General features: G+C 37.8%; 1 protein-coding gene across 5 annotated transcripts in view; it reads left to right on the top strand.

Moving 5' to 3' along the window:
* The window catches only part of LOC140143883 (uncharacterized), a 42,733-nt gene extending 21,917 nt beyond the window's left edge, over window positions 1–20,816 (top strand). The window contains exons 4-12 of one of the 5 annotated variants that reach the window (XM_072165709.1): window positions 38–109; window positions 2,231–2,299; window positions 6,923–7,070; window positions 9,158–9,346; window positions 11,758–12,051; window positions 14,123–14,221; window positions 15,476–15,970; window positions 16,645–16,773; window positions 17,984–20,816. In XM_072165709.1, the coding sequence (XP_072021810.1) occupies window positions 38–109; window positions 2,231–2,299; window positions 6,923–7,070; window positions 9,158–9,346; window positions 11,758–12,051; window positions 14,123–14,221; window positions 15,476–15,970; window positions 16,645–16,773; window positions 17,984–18,168 (1,680 nt within the window). In that variant the 3' untranslated portion in view covers window positions 18,169–20,816. Of the gene's footprint in view, window positions 1–37; window positions 110–2,230; window positions 2,300–6,922; window positions 7,071–9,157; window positions 9,347–9,937; window positions 10,028–11,474; window positions 11,520–11,757; window positions 12,052–14,122; window positions 14,222–14,317; window positions 14,417–15,475; window positions 15,971–16,644; window positions 16,774–17,983 lie in introns of all 5 variants that reach the window. The other 4 variants (XM_072165712.1, XM_072165711.1, XM_072165710.1 and 1 more) reach the window with 4 other exon arrangements.
* Window positions 20,817–21,582: the final 766 nt, after the last annotated feature.

The following is a 21,582-nucleotide window of genomic DNA, read 5'->3' as shown; positions in this document are numbered from 1 at the left end:
ATTATTAATTTGTTCTGTTTTTTGTGACTCATTGCAGGTAGAAAATTTAAGAAAAAGCAAAAAAGTTGACCAACCAAAGATAGATAGTGCAGAAGCTGAACTCCAACTAGTAAGTACAAGATCATCACATACTGGGCTATTCCAGTTGAAATCCATACACCCTCAATAGAAGACATGACCTTAATCTTCCACACAGGGAGTATGAATTTCAAATGGAGTCACCCATTCAGTGTCGTCTGCTCCAAAATGGGTTATTCCAGTTGAAATCCATACACCTCCAATAGAAGACATGGCCTTATTCTTCCACATATGTAGTGTGAATTTCAAATGGGATTACCTGAATGGGTGATTCCATTTGAAATCTACACCCCCTGTGTGGGAGATTAAGGTCATGTCTTTCATTGGGGGTTTATGGATTTTAACTGGAAGAGCTCATTGTTTGTGTAGGTTTTATAATGTACTATGTCATCCTAAATTACGCACTTTCCTTCCTGAATTGAAAAGTAGTATCCGGGAGAAACATATGGCTAGCATGTTCCTTCTCATTCTATGTTTGTTTCTCTGATTTTTCAAATATTTTTAATAAAACAACATAATAATGCCCCCCTTCCAAAAAAAAAAATGGTTGTGTTGCCCTCAGCAACCGACCCTAAATCCTGAAATATCAGGGTCGCAATTTGTCATTTTGTTTGTTTTTTTAATGACAATTTTTACAAATATGTTAAAAAAATCAATGTTTTTCACTTAAAATTGATATTTTATTGAAAGACTAGTCGTAAATTGATTATCTAACAAGTATCCAGTATACCTGGTAGTCAAAATTGACAAATGTCCCTAATGGAAGAAGCATTACTTAATATTTGCGGGGATTTTTAAAAACTGAAGAACTTTCCCATTTTTCCCTCTTGAGGGCAACACAACAATTTATTTATTTTGACCTTAAGCTGTTCAATTGGTTAAAGGGTTGAGCCATCTTTATTGTAGTACTCAATATGATGGCATAACATATGGTATATAATTTGTTATTGTCACAGTGATGTAGGACCTACTATTTGTTCTAACTAGTAACATGTCATTAATAAAACACTAATTTATAACTAGATGTTTGATTGGAATGGCATAAATGGTTTTGAAGATCATCGGCAAACAGGTTGTGTTTACCTAGTGCTATATATCTTTCAAAATAAGACCAGCTAGCACACATACTGTTGTCTGCTCCACATACTGGTGTATCTTAAAAGTGCAGTGTGTGATTTTTATTATCATTGTTGTATTTCATTTGTTATTTTATATTTCAGAATGTCTCTTTCTTTTTGACATTTGATTGTAATACTGTCATAATATAAAGTTAATTTTACAGTGTATCTATCACAATTAGATGACAGTAATTTTTAAAAATCACAAAAGGCAGCCTTTTTAAATACAACAGTATCAATTAAATGTGTTTACATCAGACTTGCCTGGTGTGTTTTGATTAATTATAGAAATGAATGAATTGGATTGTATCAATGCTTTCATTTGAATTTGCATGCACATGCCATATGTGTAGTTTTATAAGCTTGTTTATAGACAGATTGGCAACGTCATGTGTACCTTTGTGATTTTTAAAACCTGTAAAATTTTAACATTTTACATATTGAAAGCTCTATCAGTGATCTTACCAAAAGTTTTAAAAATTTAAATTGGTAGGATTGGCTAAAATGGTGGCAAAACCGGAGGCAACAGCGGTGTTTTTATTTATGAAGTTCCAATTAGTACATTTTAGCGGGTTTGCTGTCTGACAAGTTTGGAAATTTCATTAGGAGTAGCTGTCCCTCCTCGCCTGGTTACGATTGTAGCGTTGGGGAGTAATTAAGCAGAAGCAGAAGCAGAAGCAGAAGAGCCTGATTTCTTTTAAAAAAAGTACATTGAATGAGACATGCAGGCTTCCAGTGGCTCTAAAAAGAGCTGTTCACTGAGGACTGCCCTTCTCAACAGAGAGTTTTCTGATTTAGCAAACCAGGGATAGAACTTTTATCAGTATGACATGTTAGTGTCATATATTCCTCTAGCTCTCCGCCCTCTGTATCTTTCTCTGTCTGTGCCTGTCTCTCTCCCTCTCATTGTCTATCTGATGTTCATCTGTCTCTCTTCCTTTGTCTGTCTGTCTGTCCCTTACCCTCTCCCTTTCACACTTGCTCTGTTACTGCAGGTGAATAATTAATTTTGTGTTAACAATCTATTTTCACAGGCAAAGACAAGGGATGAAGAAATGACAGAAGTACTCACAGTAAAGACACAAGAGTTTGAAGAATACAAGGTAATTTGATGTATTTTGAATTATTAATGTAGTCCTTGAGATCAGTTTTACAGAGTGATGCGATCAAGCTAAATAAGTCATATGTGACACAATCTGGTCCATGGGGGCCAAAGGAGGTATTTTTGAAAAATTGAGTTACTGTAATTATTACATTATAGATACAATAGGCTATCATTTACTGAAAACACCAAAGGTCTAGCATACTTGGTTCTATAAGTTCAAGTTTTTTGATGTCTATTTTCTTATGTATTTTATTGTTTTTCACTCCATATTTTTACCTTTATCTCAGTTTCAAATTTGCCACCTTTGGCCCCCGTGGACCAGATCGTGTCCCATATGTGCCAATTTGAGAGCTTTATTTCAATGATAGCTCCATCACAATTGGTCATTTTAGTGTTGTTCAGAACAATAAAATACAAAAGAAGTTGAATACTATTATTGGCAGTATCTCAAAATCAATATTAGTGCAACAAGTGACTCATTTATCTTGTTCGCATCACATTCAGGGTTGCCAAACCCGCGATTTGGTAGCCCAATTGTGCGACTTTTGAAAATTTTTCCAGCGACTTTTGACAATTTCCGGTCCCATAGAAACCAATGGTTAAGAAAAAAAGTGGGCGACTTTTCAACATCGGCTCCCGCGACTTCCGCTAGTTTCCTGCCCCATAGAAACCAATGGTAAAGTGAAAAATTTTCGATTATTTGACCCGTGATTCGGGCTGAAATCTTTTGGCAACCCTGATCACATTACTCTTTGCACCCATTGTTTAAGGGGTAGGTGTTAGAATGCAGGGTTAGAATTTAAGGTTAGGATACGGTTAGAATAATAATTAGTATTAGGGATTATGTTAGTGTTAATGTTAGGGTGCAAAGAGGCATTCTATTCACGGATGGCACAGTCATCTCAAAACGAGATTCTACCCGCAAAGTGTGTGTACGTACGCGTGTCAAAAGTGTGCTTTAATTACTGAATGCTTTGCAAAAGCCTTCTGGCATGTTGCTAGAAAAAGTGTGAGAAAATAAAAATGCACTTTTTGCGCATGCATTTGCAGGGAGAACCTCATTTTGGTAGCAAGATGGCGGATCCGTGCAAAGGGTGAATAGTGCTATATTCTGAACTTGTTTCCACATTCCATACTGAAACACACTTCCATCTTGTTGGGGCAATGCAGGTGCAAACAAATTGCTTAAACAGGTGCTGGCTTTCAAATGATTATATCACAGGATTAATGCAAGAAGACCCTAGCTGCAATGTGACTATTTCTGTATTGGTGGGGCTATTCCAGTTGAAATCCATACACCCCCAATGAGCTTCTATAAAAGACAAGATCTTAATAACCTCCCACACAGGGGGTGTAGATTTCAAACAGAGTCAACCATTCAGGTGACACCCATTTGAAATTCACACTCCCTGTTTGGAAAGTTAAGCTCATGTCTTCCTTAGGGGTGTGAGGAAGGCAACTGGAATAGCCAATTCTATATTGTACTCATCAAAAAATATGACTCCTTTCAGCTGTTGCAGATGGGCCTTCTTGTACTAATTATTCCTATTATAAGCATGCAGGCTTATCATGTGTGTGGAGGAAATAAGGGGGTAACAGAGTTAGGTGACAACTCTCTAGTCAGAGGGTTCCCTAGTCCAAAGGCTCCGTAATCCGAAGGTTCGCTAGTCCGAACACGTAATTTACCATTCGCTAGTCCGAATTACTAAATAAGGTTCTCTAGTCTGAATATAGAGTAAGGCTCCCTAACCCTAACCCTAAACATTAAACTCTAACCCTTATTCTATATTCGGACTAGAGAACATTTGGATTAGTGAACTTAATTTGGTTTTCTGACTAGCGACCCTTCGATCTATAGAACCTTTAATTCTGACTAGCGACCCTTCGGACAAGAGAGAAGTCACACAGAATCTCTGGTAAAGATTATAAAGAAATCAAGGCCACATCAATTTTCATTATTTCTATTCCAATTCCACCCAAAAAGGAAGATATTTTTCTTATGGCATGCTCTGCAAATCCCAGGTTATGCCTTGATTTTGCAAGCAACAACAAAACATTTATAAGCTATATGTAGAAAATCCTTTAAAACAAATCTATTTGTTGATTCAAACCAAATTTGAACAATTGAACAGATACCTTGGGGGAAAAGTGAACGATGTCGCATTTCCCCTTTTCAACCCCCTTTAATTATTAACCAGGTTTTGTTGCATCACAAAACTATTGTAACTATGTGTTATCATGAATCAGCATGTTTATCAAGTGACTCAGTAATGACAGCAAACATGACATGCCTTGCATTATAAAAATATGCGTAAATCTAAATTTGAATAGTTTTCGTTACAATGATGGTTCTGGAACTACCATGTCCCCCAGTTCTACTTTGATGTGCTTGGTTCCAGTGATAATGATTTCATGATGAGTCTATTTATAATTTCATGTTTGACTTTGTGTGGGTGGATCAGGCAGAGAAGGGAAATGGCCAGAGGGTGATGGATGATGCAGCTAGGCAGGGGAGCGTCATACGCTTGAATGATTGCTTTTATGGATTCATATTATGTAAAAACAAACATCTGTGGAAGATTATGAAAGTCACTCGTATGTTCTAGAATAAAGTATGACACCACTTTGCACTTTCTTGAGGGCTACTCAAGTATGCACAAAACAAGTTTGACCAGGTCTAACTTTAGACCGTGTCTAACTTTAGACCTGGTCTAAATATGAAGGTTAGACTTAAGGACGGATCCCTTTTTAATCTTTTCTTTGCCTCCAGAACTTCTAACAAAGTGCACAAATTTGACTGTAGCCATTTAATATTAAGCTATACATGTATTTATTATGATAGTCTACAGTGGCGGTGCCACGGGGGGTACTCTTGCCCCCCTGTTGCCCCCACCCCCAGTAAAAAACCAAAATTACGCAAATTTATTTTTACGGCAATTTTGTGCAAAATTTATTGGTTATGCCCCCTCAATGCCCCCCCTCCCCCCGAACAAAAATTCCTGGCGCCGCCACTGATAGTCTGCACACGTATGACCAAATTTAGGAGCTTCACCAGATTTTACCCTATCGGCCAAAATATTCTTAGCCAAGAAAATATTACACCAACTTTTGCAATTGCTTTGGCATAAAACATACCTTATTTTAAACTCAATTTACAAAATATGTTAAAAAGTTTACAATGATCAGAAAAAGTACTCTTTTTCCTGAAAATCAGAGTTGTGTAACATTAATTATATGTACTTCCCTGGGTGAAAAACACCACCTTTCGCTCATATTTTAGGTACACATTGTTCATCAGAAAGCTGCTTTCAATCGCAATCTTTCAAAAGAGTTACTGTAGTATGCCATATCTCCTATGGATCGAGGGAGAGACTCTTTAAAGCCATAATGTTGTAATTTTGTTATTCTTTACAAAAAAATGAATAGATAATATATACCCTTCTGACTGTTTTAAGCCAAAATAATGTGGTAATATGACTCTCAGCCAGGGTTTACTTTGACGCACAAAACACACATATTTACGCGTTCAGGCACTTTTCTGACTCCTTCAAATCCATAGTCCCAAAGTCCAATGCGTACAAAATCTTGAAAACGTACGCGTTCAGATATTGCAAGATTTGAATAGAGAAACACCCGATATTGTGCATTTATTCTCAGCTTTTGGCATTTAGGACCTAATCCCGATATGTAGGACCCATCACATTTTGTCAGCATCAATCCATGTATGTTTTAGTGATTGCGAGTCGCTAAAATTAGGTCTTCATTTTGCTTTGCAAAGGTTTCTTACTTCTCAGGGGGCATATTATTATTTTCTTCTAAAATTGCCCCCACCCCCTCCTGACCGCTCTAGATCCGCCACTGATCCAAACAGTGGCGTAGATTTTTTTGACTCGGGGGTGTTGAAAAAAAATGTCTTGAAGTATTATAGTGAATCCAGCACCTTTTGGAGAAAGAATAAGTTTATGGTACAAAAAATTTTGCCATTGTGAAGCTAAACTGTTGAAATATGGTGCAAAAGTGGAATAAATTCGCTTGACGCGTGCAAAAATTTGCACTTTTGGGGCTAAAATGGCCAAATATGAGGTTAAACCCACATACAGGCGTCAACATTGGGGGATGATTGTATGGAACATCCCCCTGGCAAAATAAACAAACATATTGTTAAATATGTCTTCAAAAATAATATTATAAAAATACCCCTTGGGCAATGTTTTTGACTCCTTCAGAGGAAATATTCACAATATTGAAAGGGTCAACAAAATTTGAAAATACCCCTTCAGCAAACCCTGCTCTCAGCCATGTGAAGCTATAATTGAAGACCGATTTAAAAAGACTAGTTTGCGTATGATGTCCTGTCAACCAGACTAAAAATGCCATACTGCGCAAGTCAGCAACCAATCACACTGCGCCGTTGCCCTGACGTCAGACGCAAACTAAACTTTTTAATTCGGTCTTCAATTATATATGAAAGATTTTATGTTGTGATTATGGCATTTGTTCAGGTTTGAAAAATATTAACCCATTTCATGTTAAATGGTGGTATATTTTATAGCTGTAAATCTAATGGTCGTTTTTCCAAACTACCATATAACAATAATAACTGTTACTTTTTTGTGTGCAGGCAAAGAGCATCCGTGATGCCTTATTAACTTACAGCAACGATTACCTAGATGCTATTAGTACTATGCAGATGATATTCCAAACCAAGAAAGAAATCGGGGAAATGATGAGCGAAACACCTGTGTATGCAGGACAAGAATTACCAAATGGTGAGTTGACTCGGTATAAATAACCATACGAGTACCCTCCCCCTAAACGGTGATGTAAATTTTCAGCTTTTGTCTGAATTCAGGCTTTGTAGTCCAGATTTAAGCAATTTTTTTTAATTTTCAGCCCGTTTTAGGGCCATTCTGGTCATTTTCAGGCTGTTTATCAGGCTTATTCAGGTTCTTTGTTAAAAGTGGACTATAATACCTACTTAAAGATCCAGGGGAGGGGAGTTACTCAGTACAAGAACCATAAGGTTACCCTTCCCCCTAAAGATCTTAATAGGGGGTGTACTCAGATGACCATAAAGGGACATGCTGCAATCATGGGTCACATTTTCAACCATTTGTTATATCAATGACCCCTTTCTGTAGGCCAATTTTAGTAAATGAATGGGTCATTTTTTTGCAATTTTCACAAATTATTTTCAGAAAATAGCCCAATTTTGCCCTCTTTGTAGGCAACAAGTTTTTGAAAATTGCTAAACTCTGCTAATATCTTTAAATTTGGCTTCAAAACTATTATGATGGGTCTACTTTCAGATTCTTAATATTATCTCCCTACCTAATCGAAACTCGAGTTACCCCCAAGGTTGAAGATGAGGGGTTCAAATCCTGTATCTGGTAGAAACCAGTGTTTGTGCTCTGCACGTACCAAAAACATTTTACAGAACAAAATCTGTAATTGGCAATGTTCTTCTGCAGATATAAACAACAAACCATTTTGTATATTGCAAATTTCAAGTCAGCAATTATTTTGGCTGTTAACATCCATAACTGCTATCCATCACAGGCAAATGAGTAAGACTTAATTAAGCATCAAATTAATTTGGCTTCAAGCCATAGAGCTCCATCCAAACCCCCAAAGTTAATAGCAATTAGTTTCAAGCAATACAAATTTGCTGACGTTTTAAATTTTAAAATGTTCCCAATTAAAGTTGTTTCACAGGACTGTGCTTCAAAGGATATGTTGTGTTTGTTTTGCAATAACTCCATGAAGTTTTTGCGTAACTTCTGCGTAACTAATCGGAAATGCAATGGGGTTGCTATCATGTGCACCGCATCAGAAGGAAAAAGATCTAAAACGAGGAAATGAAAAATGGGTTCTTATCACAGCGACTGCAGACAGACAAGTTTCAATTTTTTTTAAATATTAAAAAATTTCAGAATTATAAATTTACATGACCATATTTGGAATCAGCATGAAAAATGCATTAAAATGAGTACAAAGAAGCCTAGTATTGGTTCAGTGGTTCTAAAGATAGTTCTTGATATTTTGAGAAAATATCTCAAAACTGGATTTTTTATGTAGAAGCCTATGAGCAGAGCATTAAATGTTTGAATTGGCTTGAATCCTGTGCCCAGTGAGTCATGATGCATTTTAGGGTGTTATGTGTGGGTGTTTGATAGGGTTGGATACAGACAGTCAACTGGGATCTGGGATAGCACCCTTATCTCCCTGGGTATAACTGTGACTGGGTACTTGTTGTGTGTCATAGCAGCAATGGGCTATTCTAGTTGAAGTCCTTACACCCCTTATGGGAGACATTACCTTAATCGTCCACACAGGGAGTGTGAATTTCAAATGGGGTTACCTGAAATGGGTCACTCCTTTTGAAATCGACTCTCCCTGTGTGGGATATTAAAGTCATGTATGCTTCAAGGGGTGTATGGATTTCAACTGGAATAGCATGCTGTGTAGGTGTATATGATCAAGAGCAGAAATAGACGTAAAGAGTGAATTTATAACCGTGAAGGAGCCAATTTTGTTTATTATGGGTTCCTGTTAAGTTAATTTTGAGTTTGTTTGTATGGGATTTGGGATGACAGTTTATGGTACGGGTACTCTGACTCGTATATTATCACATGTTTGAGTCGTTACGTGTGGGGGCGTATTACCTAGGCAGTGATGGACAAGATTTTGAGCCCAATTGCTGGCTATATGAGAGCGACTTGTTTGACAACTTCTTTAACTTTGTTATGATTTCAGGACGTCATGAGGTTGAGCTGATGACTTATAGTTGAACCCAACTGCTTTATATGTGAGATCAACACATCTGATAACTTATTTCATTTTCTCATGATTTCAGGACATCCTAAAGTCGAACCAATCTTTGAAAAACTTGACTTGGAATTACCGATGCGAGATGCGGCATTAGACAGACACCAGATAAACAGGACAGTGTCAGCGCCACCAATGAGAAAGGCTTCGCCTTCAACACAACCAAAAATGTCAAATCTACATTCTATGCAGGAACATATTACAAAACATTTCCCAGGTAACTGCAAGTATAAAGTCATGTTTAGGGGTGTGTATGTGTGGAGGTGTGTTCGCCGAGCCATTCAAAGCGAGGACAAGATACAGTTTCCCACATTCAAAGTGAGGACATTTTGGCATAGTGAGGACAAAATCCCAGTGCTCGCTTTGTAAATAGGTGCACTGGATGACACTCGATCGTTCTGTAGGGGGTAAAGGGGGGTATACGTATGCTCAATTTCCTCTCTTTGTATGTGCTAGGCCTATTTAGAGAAAAAATGTCCTCAATTTGATGACTGTTATTGTTTATTTTCACTGAAAATTGATTGGCAATTGGGTTATGGTCTGAAATTATTGTCTGGCCTCAGCAGGTTTTCTATTTGACACACAAACTAAGCATCTATTGATCACATGTCATCTACTCTTTTTACCTTAGGGAAGAAATCAAAACTCGACCGGCGGTTGACTGCCGGTTCCGTCTGGTTACCTTTGTTTAGAGCAAAAGCAACTGGACGGAAACGGCGGTCAACCGCCGGTCAAGTTTTTATTTCATCCCTTATGCAAAGTGAAGTTGTTATACTCATTTGCTGGTATTGATTTTGTTAATATGTAGGCAAAACAGATTCCAGAGGAGTGAAAAGACTCAAAAGATTCAAAAAATCTAAAGATACTGGAGTCAGACTTGTGAAGTACAGAAGAACCTGTAAGATTTTCAATTGATTGAGTTGATTTGGCAATGTCTGTACTGCATGAAATTCAGATTGATTGTTTGCTTGATTGATTGTTTGATTGATTATTTGCTTGGTTGATTGATTGAACAATTGATCAAGTATGAAAGTCGCTATACATGAATAAACCATATAGCCCATCAAAATGTAGTGTTGGAGAGCTAAAATGGTTGCAGCATGACATAATATGGGCTATCCTCTTGAAATCTATGCATCCCTATGGAAGACATGGCCTAAATCTCCCACACAGTGGTGTATATTTCAAATGGAGACACCGAGGGTCTTAGCTAGAAATTGAGGTTTGCCCATCGTTGGAATAAAAATGCCTGTCCTAATTTGACCTTTAAAACATTTATCAGACCTCTACAGCCCATTGGGGGTACAAAGAATTCAAATATGTCTTGCTATGGCCTTGTTTTGCAAAGTTGGTCTACTAAAAAGGTCAACATCCCAGGAGCAAACTCCCGTCTAACAGCCAGATGGGTGGCTAGCTAAGACACTAGAGACACATATTCAGGTAACCCCATTTGAAATTCACACTCCCTGTGTGGAATATTGAGGAATAGCCCATAGTAGAATGTGATATGTGGCAAGATATGATTGTGATTGTACACAGTGAACCATGACATCTTCTCATTGATTTTCGCAATCCTGGTTTACCATACTTTCAGCAATTTTGTGTTCCCAATGATATCAGCTCCACCCTATTTATGTCATATTTAAGCAGCTCACCGTATACCCATATCATCATAGCACTTGCAGCGTGCAATTAAAAATCAATAATGATAATCTTCTGAGCCGACTGACACCGTCTGGTGTCGGTGGCTCAGAATAGCCAACAGCGCCCCCCACGTTAGGACAATAGGTTAAAGATCAGACATTGGCTACCGATTTTCCGATAAGTGACGGAAGTTATGTCGCATAAAAAGCTACACTTCTTGCGATTGCTTAGGGAGGGCGAGTTAGCGCAGCGGTAGTTCCCTCGCTTTGCACCACTGAGGTCCCGGGTTCAAGCCCCGGCGCGGCCCAATGACTCATGTGCACTTGGTTTTCTCCGGGATCTCCGGTTTCCTCCTGTATCGCAAAAATCGGTGATTAGTTGTTTGGTTATCAAAAACTTCCTTCCCCAATGGAATTTGGGGAGCTGCACAGATAATTGGTGGATGTTACAATCTAAATGCGGATAGGTGTGCGCCGTACGGCAGCAACTGGCCTAGTTGATGCGACGTGATTGTGATGATTCACCATTGCAGCGAAATTACAGCGCTTTGAGTCCTCTAAGATCTGGAGAAAGGCGCTTTATAAATCCAAAATTTATTTATTTTAGTATGATATGGGTATTACATTTAATGTTTTATCAATCCTGTGCTCAATGCAAAAAATCATACCATATTGTTTTCTCACATTGGGCTGATACATAAGGTCTACACTCCCCCTGGGCAAAATCTTGGAAGTATCTTCCACAGGGTGAGTATGAATTTCACATGGAATTAGCACATTATAAACAACTCTATTTAAAACTTGTGTTCCCTCTGTGGAAGATTCAGGTTGAATTTTTCTCAGAGGGTGTATGAAATTCATACTCCTCTTAGCCCATTTTATGAATGATTTTTGTATTCTTGCTTGCTTGCATGCTTGCTTGTTTGTCATTTGTTTGTCATTTTGCATGTTTGTCTTTCTTTCCCCACCACGCATATCCTCCCAGATACAGCCAAGATTGACGAGACTGGCAGACCTGCGTCGACCGTGGTGTACAAAACTGACTTCAGCGATAGCGATGACGATGATTGTTACGAGTATCCGGAAGACCCCGTTCCAGTAGCCAACAAGTCCAAAACTTTGCCTGCTAACATACTGCATCAGCAGCAAGCACCTAAGCTTCCAGCTCCTAATTTATTTGCTAAGCCTGATCCTACCAAACAAGGGCCAAGACTGCCTCCTAATGCTGTGCAGCTTGTATCAATGCCGCCTAAATTGCCGCCTCACGTTCCTATGCGGGGTATTGCATCATCAAGACTAATTTGTGTACATCCATATCAATACGATGCACTTGTCGGCTGCTACATGTGTCTCATTTGACATAATATCTAGGAATGAATATTGGACTCATTTCAAGTGGAGGTCACTTCAAATCATTTCCAAGTCACATGGTGTAGGAATACAGATAATATTCCTTAACCATGTGACTTGGGGATGATTTGAAGTGACCTCCACTTGAGATTAGTCTGGTATTTATCCTAGCTATTACGTGAAAAGAGACACATGTAGCAGCCGAAAAGTGCATCGTTTTGATATGGATGTACACATTTGTGAAGTGGTCTGTTTAAAAATCAGTAGCAATTAGGCATTCAGTAAAACATCAAAGATCGAAATCAAGCATGATAATGTTGTATGGTCTAAGCCTGCTTAATTATGAAATCTCTTTTTATAAGCTATAGGCAGACAATCACAGATTCTACAGCTTACTAGAGCCAAGCTTGTTTTAAGAGGGAGCAAGAGAGCCGAAATTGTAAACGCCACAAATTATTATCCTTTTTGATTCTATGTGATCAATGCTAAATTCAAATATCTGATTCTGACAGACCACCTCACTCACATTTTTGTTACCATAAAGTGCATTCATAATCCAAAGTACAATACTACAATCGGTTATTATTGTATGATCACTCTGCGTGTTTCTACTGGGGAACGGTTGGCGGGTAATGCGGTTTAGTTTAGAGTATTACCGGTTAATGTGCCCAGTGGAAACAGATCGGTTCAGAGTGATGCGGTGTGGACACCCGGCAACCGTGATCCACCTCATGAGGTAGACGATGGGGTGTGACACCGTTATTTCTGCCAGTGGAAACACAACGGTTAACGGTTGCTGGGTGTTGAACATCTTCTATGTTGATTTCATGTATCACTTCGTGACCTTAAAAGCAGCTTGGGGTCAGGAAAATACTTTCAGTACTTCCGGTACACACCGCAACCCTTATTTTAAGCGCCTGTAGAAACGTGGTGGTTGTTGCCTGAATCGGATTGTGGGTTACCGGGTAATACCGAGTAAAATACAGAGTGCTCAATGTAAACACGCAGATTGTGAAATCATGGAATGTTGACATCCATTCAGTACAGACAACTCATCATGAAGTTGCTTTAATGGGGAGAGGGGATCGATTTAGAGTTTGGGAAGGTGTCCATTAAGCTTCTTAATATTAACCAATTAATTCATTTGGCATGATTCCAAATATTAAACTAATGAAAATCATGGAATTAATGAAAAAAACCAACATGTGTTTTGAAAATGACATTTTGTCTGCTAATGTATTGTAGTGCTTTAGTAATTGCAATTTGCATGCTTAACATATCATTGCTTGCATGCTTGCTTGATATTAATGTCATGCTAGGCATTTAAATGATACTTTATTTTAAGCATTAAAGCATTTTGGAAGATCATAAATCACATTTTCTTTTAAATTGAGTGCACACTTCACCTAAAATCCTGGAATGTTAATTCCCAAGTCTTCTAAATTAGTTCTTTAAGAACAATTCAAATATTGAGGATTACACCTGAATACTGTTAAATTATACAATGCCAAATCACACTAGTCCAGTCAAGGCCCTCTTAGTGCTGAAAATAATTCAATCAATGCATGCTTTATGTTTTTACCTTCATGTAAGCTTACTCAGCGTTAGCCTAGTATAGTATCAAGACAGGGATTATACAGCTACAGAATGAGCCATTCCAGTTGAAATCCACACACCCCCTATGGAAGACACAACCTTAATCTTCTACACAGGAGTGTGAATTTCAAATGGGGTTACCTGAGTGGGTGACTCCATTTGAAATCTACACTCCCTGTGTAGAAGATTAAGGTCATATCTTCTATAGGGGGTGAATGGATTTCAACTGGTATAGCCTGATAAATATAGCTGTCTAATATCCCTCATTGAAGTCTTGGTAATAGACTAATTCCATTGTATGCTTATGTGAAGGACAGACTTTGATTTGTGATCCTTGCACATTACTTGTGTCGTACATTGTATTTGCGTTCTTAATTTAATATTTGTATGTTTGTATTCCACAGCTCTAAGTAATGATAATGATGTATCTGATGGAGAGGATGATCATGAGTATCAGTATCCGGAAGAATCATTTGGCAGCTCAAACCCTTCCATTAATACAGGTTAGTGTAGACTTGAAGTCATGGATTTGAATCCATTCAGTATCAGAGATTGAGTCTTTGAGTTATAAAAATAGGACTTGAGGGACGATAGGACAGCTCTTAGTAATGACAATGATGTATCAGATGGGGAAGATGATCATGAATATCAGTATCCGGAAGAATCATTTGGCAGTTCAAATCCATCCATTAATACAGGTTAGTTGTTATCTTGGTCTTGAAGTCATTGGGTTCAAATCCACTCAGCATCAGAGGATGAGTTGTGAGTTATAACAATAGGACTTGAGGGCGATTATAATCAGAATATGTCATTGTTGATACAGACATTTTCAAACCACACGTTCGTCTGGTAGAGTGTACGCACTCGTAGCAATCTGCACATAGATAATAACGCAGTCTAATTTTATTGTGCAATAGGAATTATTGAAATGGACTATTCAGTGGCGTAGATATCTTTTTGACATTGGGGGATGGGATTGGAAAAAAGTCTTGGAAGTATAGTGAATCCAGCACCTTTTGGCGACAGATAAAGTTTATGGTACAAATGCACGCAAAGCGCATGAAAAATTATTGCTATTTTGTAGCTAAATTGGTGAAATATGATTCAAAAGTGGAATAAATGCGTGTGAAGCACACGAAAATTTGCACTTTTGGGGCTAAAATGGCTAAATATGAGGTTAATTTGGTCAGAAACCCATATTCAGGTGTCAACATTGGGGGGATGATTGTATGGATCATCCCCCATCCCCACCCCTGGGATCTACGCCTATGGGACTATTACTTGAAGGAAGAACCAAAAGTAGGATGATGTAGAGGCTGCTAATTAGAACAGTATCCTTTATTAAAGGCCCATTCAGTGATTTGCTCACCCGGACGATCATCAAAATTCAGATTTTGGTACCTTTGTCATTGTCATAGATGTACTAACATAGCCTGCGAGTGGTTCAGCCGAAAGCTGTGTATTTAAGACATTTTACTCGAATCTGTAATTTAGATACTGACAGTATCTAAATTAGCTACATGTATTTGAATGGGGCTTCAACTTCGTCAGTACTGCTGTTTTCTTTGTTTGTTGCCAAATCTGTCATTTCAAAAATACCAAATGACAATTTGAATGGCTTGTCCTTCACTTTTAAGCAATTTTTTACACTAATTGTGCTGGGACCACTGAATGGGTCTTTAAGTCACCAACAATAAGGTCGGCTTTATGTAGTTTTCAATTTATTTACAAAAACTTTTTCGTTCATATTTTGACAGCTGAAGAAGAGGAAGAATACATAGTCCCCAATCATCAACCATCAGAAGCATCAGCAGCTCCAAAAACTACCAAATCAGAAAAAATAGAAAACCCTGAACACATGAACACTCCTGGTGCTGTCTACTTTGAAGTAGAAGACAAGAACCCGGATCGAACACGGCTACCACCCGGAATCTCCACTCCTGATTTTTGTCCAGTGAACCACCCCTCCCCTCCTGAAGAAACATGTAGCGACGATTATTACGGAAATATTAGCCCGGAAGAAGCCGTTAAACTCGGATTAGGCGTTGAATCCGGGATGAACAGAAATAACAGTCAGGCAAGCAATGCTGTGGATCAGCAAAGAAAACCGGCAGTTCTACCAAAACCAGGCAATAAGTCTCCACAAGTGTTACAGAGATCATCTACGATGGATCAATCGCAGGATAATATTAATGAAGCACAACAAGGAGAGGCAGAAGATGGAGATGTATATGTGCTATGCAATATTCAAGGTAAGGGAATGAGCCTTGTATATTGAAATCTTGTAGAGGCCTAAATCAGTGTTACCAAAGCACAAGTTGGTAGCCCAATTGCAACTTTGAATATTTTGGCCGATCAGGGGCCAACTCCCACTCAAATATCACCGCAAAATTGTGAATTTTGGACAACTTAAACTTATTTTATTGTTTATATTTATGAAAATTGTTTGACTTCAAAAGCATGCAATTAATGTTTAGTCCAATTTATTGAACCTTAATTTTTAAGTTACACTCATGATCAGTTTGCAAGGATCAGGAATCAAAATACCGAGATATTTCAATTTTGGATTAAACAGTTCTGTCAGGGAAAACCTGTATATTATGCCTACACCCCTTCTGTGCCTTTGATCTCCATCAAAGTCATTGGCATGATAACTTATACACCCTACAAAATGTGTATTACAATGATTACAGTATGGGAGAGGCATTTGGCAATTCCATTTGAGATCCAAACACCCTCTGTGGAAGATATTACTGTGGAAGAGAGTGCGTCTTTCAAATAGGGTTACCTGAATGGGTGGCTCCATTTGAAATCTACACCCCATGTGTGGGAGATTAAGATCATGTGTTCCATAGGGGGTGTATGGGTTTCAATTGGAATAGTCCATTGCTAACAGCATTCATTACTTTGCTTTCTGTATTTGCAGGTGGACAGGGGAGTACAGACGAGAATTGTAACCCAGAGATCGCGATTGATGACGATGGGGAAACATATGACATGGTGTGTGTAGAGGGCGCTCCAGCAGGAGAAATCTACGGCAATGTAGAGTTCTTAGGTAGGTAGATCAGGGGTCTAATTGATTGAGGTGAATGGGCGGTGGGGGTACTAACAAGGATTCTCGAGTACTAATATACTATAGGATAAGCCACTCGTTTGCGCAAATGAAGTCAGTCATTCAGCCTATATGCGCGATATAATGCATGTGATGGGATAGTACCCTATGCGTGTAGGAGTGTATTACCTGTGGAAGAGATGATGCAATGTTTACGTCATCGTTTCAAAAAAAAAATTAAATGGCTTAAAAAACGGCGAAAATTTGGTCGAATCTTTCTATTACTATCATATCGTGAAAAACCAAATAGCTGAGGAGTTAGCTCAATATGCTAGGAAAATATTCTGTTCGATGACCCTATGACGAGACTGGCTAAATAAGCTGTATTTTTGCTGGAAAGGGTCCGAAAAATTGGCAGTCGATGGGCGCCATCTTGGATAAATTTGGTGTACTGAAAATGCCCAGCAACTGTCAATCAAATACGAACTTGTCAATTGAATATAGGATAAGTCTATTCCACCGTGGCAGAAATGCGTACGCACAGCGTTGTTGTGCGAACCGTCGCGTAAATTTTAGGCTAAAGTGCCTGAGCGTTACCAGGACGTTACTAGGTGTACTGAAAAAGCCTAGCAACTGTCACTCAAACTGCCGATGTGTCAATTAAGTTGCCGTAAAGTGACTTCAATTTTTATACAGGGTTTGAATATGAGTGTCACAGCCCTGGTACTAAGGAGTAAGTCAGATTTGTAGAATGCTGACATTAACAGTGCTTGGAGGCTAAACTTGTCTTGGTGGATCAAGGACATGAAAATGCTAAAATTAACAGCACTGATGGGCTAAAATTGCCGAATTGTTAGTGCCGAAAAATATACTTATTTGATGGGAAGGCAAGGTTAACTAAAAATAAAGTGATTAGTTGTTTTGCTATCAAAAACTTCCTTCACCCTATGGAATTTGGGGAGCTGCACAGATAAATGGTGGATGTTACAATCTAAGGTTTGCGCTATTCTGGCTGCACAATGCCTAGTTGATGCGATCTGACTTGTGATGATTCACCATGGCAGCGAAATTACAGCACTTTGAACACTCCGTGATCTGTGGTAAGGCACTATATAAATACCGAAATTTATTTATTTATTTAATATGTTTTTGTGTAAAATTTCTAAAAATGTGTTTGTTTTGTTCATTTTTTTTTCTGTTTCTATAAAAACAGGAAATGCAGGTCATATGGGTCAGTCAAACAACCAGTTGATGCCAGGTCAGGATGCATCCAACAAAGGTCCAATGCCTACGCCAAGGAACAAGAAAATTACACACACATACTTCAACCCAGGAAGGAAAGAAGAACAACCAATACGGCAACCACCAAGATCACCTCTACCATCCAGGCCAAAGTAGATATATTCCCAGCAATTTTTTTTCATTATATGGCTACTGTGTAGACTGTGCTAACAACCAGCAAGATTGATTCCCAGTGATTTCTCATCATATATGGCTACTGTGTAGACTGATGTAACAAATTGAAACCACTTGAGTACTCAGTATGTCAGCCAGATTGATTCCCAGTGATTTATCATCATATTGGCTTTTTGGAGGCTGCTCTTGCAAAATGAAAACCACTCAGGTCAACTTAATCTGAATAGGTGACTCCGTTTGGAATCTACCCCTTGTGTAGGTGATTAAGATCATACCTTCTATATGGGGTGTATGGATTTCAACTGGAATAGCCCATTTTGTGATGAGAGATTTTCAGCAGGATCTATGTAAAAATCAATCATACATATACTTGGTTGTATCAGTTTGGACAAAAGGAATTTATTTGGCCAAGAGTTGTTGTTCACTTCTCATATTTATGGCCACTCATGTACACAAAGATTGGTTACAAAGAAATTCAGTAATTCTGGAAAGTTCAGAATCGGCCTCAATATAGGAGATGCTGCTATGTTTTTCTGTCAAATGTTGATGAGGTCATCATGAAAATGGACAGTTCATCCAAATCAAGGTGATATTTATGATTAATCAACAATATGTCAATGACAAAACTCTGGTCTGTTTCACAAAACTTTACTAAGCTCTGTAAGTCTCAAAATCAATCGTAACTTACGACGCATCGAAAAATTCATATCACTACAATGACTTTATATGATCGGTACGCACCATAGTAATAGGGATTTACTACAGGTACTCTTCGTAAAGTTATGTATAGTAAAAGGGTATACTTGAGATACGAAGTGTTAAATGTGTTTAGTGATATGATACTGACTCTTGGTGTCAGGTTGGCATTTGCAGGAACATGTCCAAAAACCTTCAGCCTGCTGGGGGAGGGGGCTCACCAAGGGAAGCTGAGTGTCTGACATGTGACCAAAACAGGTTGATTTTACTCAATTTTATGTAAAACCTTGAGGATGAAGCCGTTAAAGCTACTCTCCTGGGTATGCCTCTGAGAGGCACTTGTAAGATAGTCTACAATTTCAGATTGAAGAAATTGACAACTTTCTGAAACTCTTAATGAGAAATCCCTTCCAATCAGTATTTGACCTCATGCTATTTGTACATCGCCATTCTGTAATTTTGACCCTAGTCTCACTCTAACCCTAAATTCTTACCCTATATCCTAGTGTCCTTATCCTAAGCATTAGTTTAGCAACCTGTTGAAGTTATTTTCTTGTTCTGTCTACCTCGCTGTAGCAAGCATACAGCTTGTGTTACAAAGTGTATTTTATCACTTTCAGGGTCCAGTGATTATGTAATAGGGTGTGAGCAATCTGCCTATAACAACTTATTAATTAATTAAGGTTAACTGCTTGCATAACCTTTTGCCTGTGAATGGTTAGTGCACGTGTCACATTAATGGGTTTTGTTTTTCTTGTTTTATTTTTATTTAAAAATCCGGTTTTGAAAAATGAAATTAACATAACAACCAGCGATGTGTTCAAATGTGCACAAATTTGACAAGTACAGCATTTCTTGTTTCACTATTTTGACACTCTCCACATGGGCGTTGACTGCAGGCGACAAGTTACAAATTTTCTAAAAAAATTAAAAAATGTCAGAATTGTAAATTGTCATGATCACAGTTGGAATCAGCTTGCAAAATGCATTAAAATGAGTACAAACAAGCCGTGTATTGGTTCAGTGGTTCTTGATATAGCTCTTGGAATTTTGGAGAAATATTTCAAAATTTGGATTTTTCATGTTGAAGCCTATACGGTGAGCATGCAGAGCAATAAAAAGGATTCTGTAAAACATTTAAGTAGTGAGTGGTGGTGAGCAAAGACTGATGCATCCTTCCTGTCAATTAAATCTGTTCAATGTTTCAGGGAGGGATCAGTTCAAGGATAGCGGGTCAATTAGTGATTTTTTTTACCTGGGTAAGTTATGCACGGCTGAATCACTTCTCTCTCATAATGCCCAGGGGCCATGGAAGGGTGTACGGACAGCCAGGTGTTACCCTGATAGGAACTGGCTGTGAGATCTTGGTCATCACATGCATCTGCCCCACAATTCATATGCAATAATGGAGAGAGCAAATGATTCAAAGTTATTTGGCTTTTGACAATGATGGCATAGAAAGCATATGCTATTTCCAAAAGCATATGTAGTGTGATCAAGCAAAATCAGTCTGAAGTCAGACATATTCAATTTTCTATTTCTTACAGGATTGTAAACAGGATTTGCAAAGCTATATTTTGCAGAAAACCCTATTGAATTTGGTCAACCAGTTCAAAAGATGTGAACATCTGATCTCAAAGTTTTGAGGCTTTATCTCAAAGTCAATATTTCTAACTTCTGACTGATATTGCTTGATCACATCACATATTCAATCTTATTTGTGCTTTTGTAAGCTTACTGCATTGACAGTAACGAATGAAGCAGGCTATTACATGTAGGTAGGCTTATGACTTCAAGTCATGATTTGAATGTTGTAAATTAATTGGATCTTAAAGCATTATATTTAGCCACAAAACAAGAGTGTGACATCGAGAAGGCATACATTTAATCCTTGACACCTGCCATGGGTAATCTATCTGATAATATGTCAGACACTTAAGGGGGTACGAAAGGCAAAATCAAGTTGCTCTGATTGAGATTAAAATAGACTTGTTGCAGAGAGATATGCAAAATAATCTTAATTCTAAAATTTGAGCCAAATCGGACAAACGGTTTTGAGATATTGTTGTTGAAAGATTCTTTGTATTCTATTGTTTTTGTTAATATATTGATGAAGTTAATGAGGAAAATTGGCAAAATGTGCTCATTAATATTAATTTTTGCCAATATTTTCCCAATATTTTATGAATAAACTTTCATACTACTTTTACCTTTAGAATTTTGACCTGAAACTTTGCCAATGTGTCTCTATGACCTAAACCTTTAACATGTGATTGTCCCGCTCATCTAATTTGCATATTTGCATAATTAATTAGCCTTTTGTATAATACTAATTAATTATGCAAATATGCAAATTAGATGGGCGGAAAATCACATTTTAATCTTTTTAGGCCATAGAAACACATTGGCAAAGTTTCATGTCAAAATCATATGAAATAAAATTAGTATGAAGGTTTATTCATAAGATATTGGTATAATATTGGCACACATGAATATTCATGAGCACAATTTGCCAATTTTCCTCATTAACTTCATCAATATATTGGCAAAAACAATAGAATACAAAGAAACTAAAAACATGTATATCTTGACAACCGTATGTCCGATTTCCTTCAAACAAAAACTATTTTGCTCAGTGTACTTAGCTTAACTTATTCAATTTATTCAAATGGTTCTAAATTCAGTTTCTGTTTTCCAGAA

Source organism: Amphiura filiformis, unplaced genomic scaffold (assembly GCF_039555335.1).
Source record: "Amphiura filiformis unplaced genomic scaffold, Afil_fr2py scaffold_31, whole genome shotgun sequence".
NCBI lineage: Eukaryota > Metazoa > Echinodermata > Ophiuroidea > Amphilepidida > Amphiuridae > Amphiura > Amphiura filiformis.
This window is presented reverse-complemented; position numbering and strand designations above follow the sequence as displayed.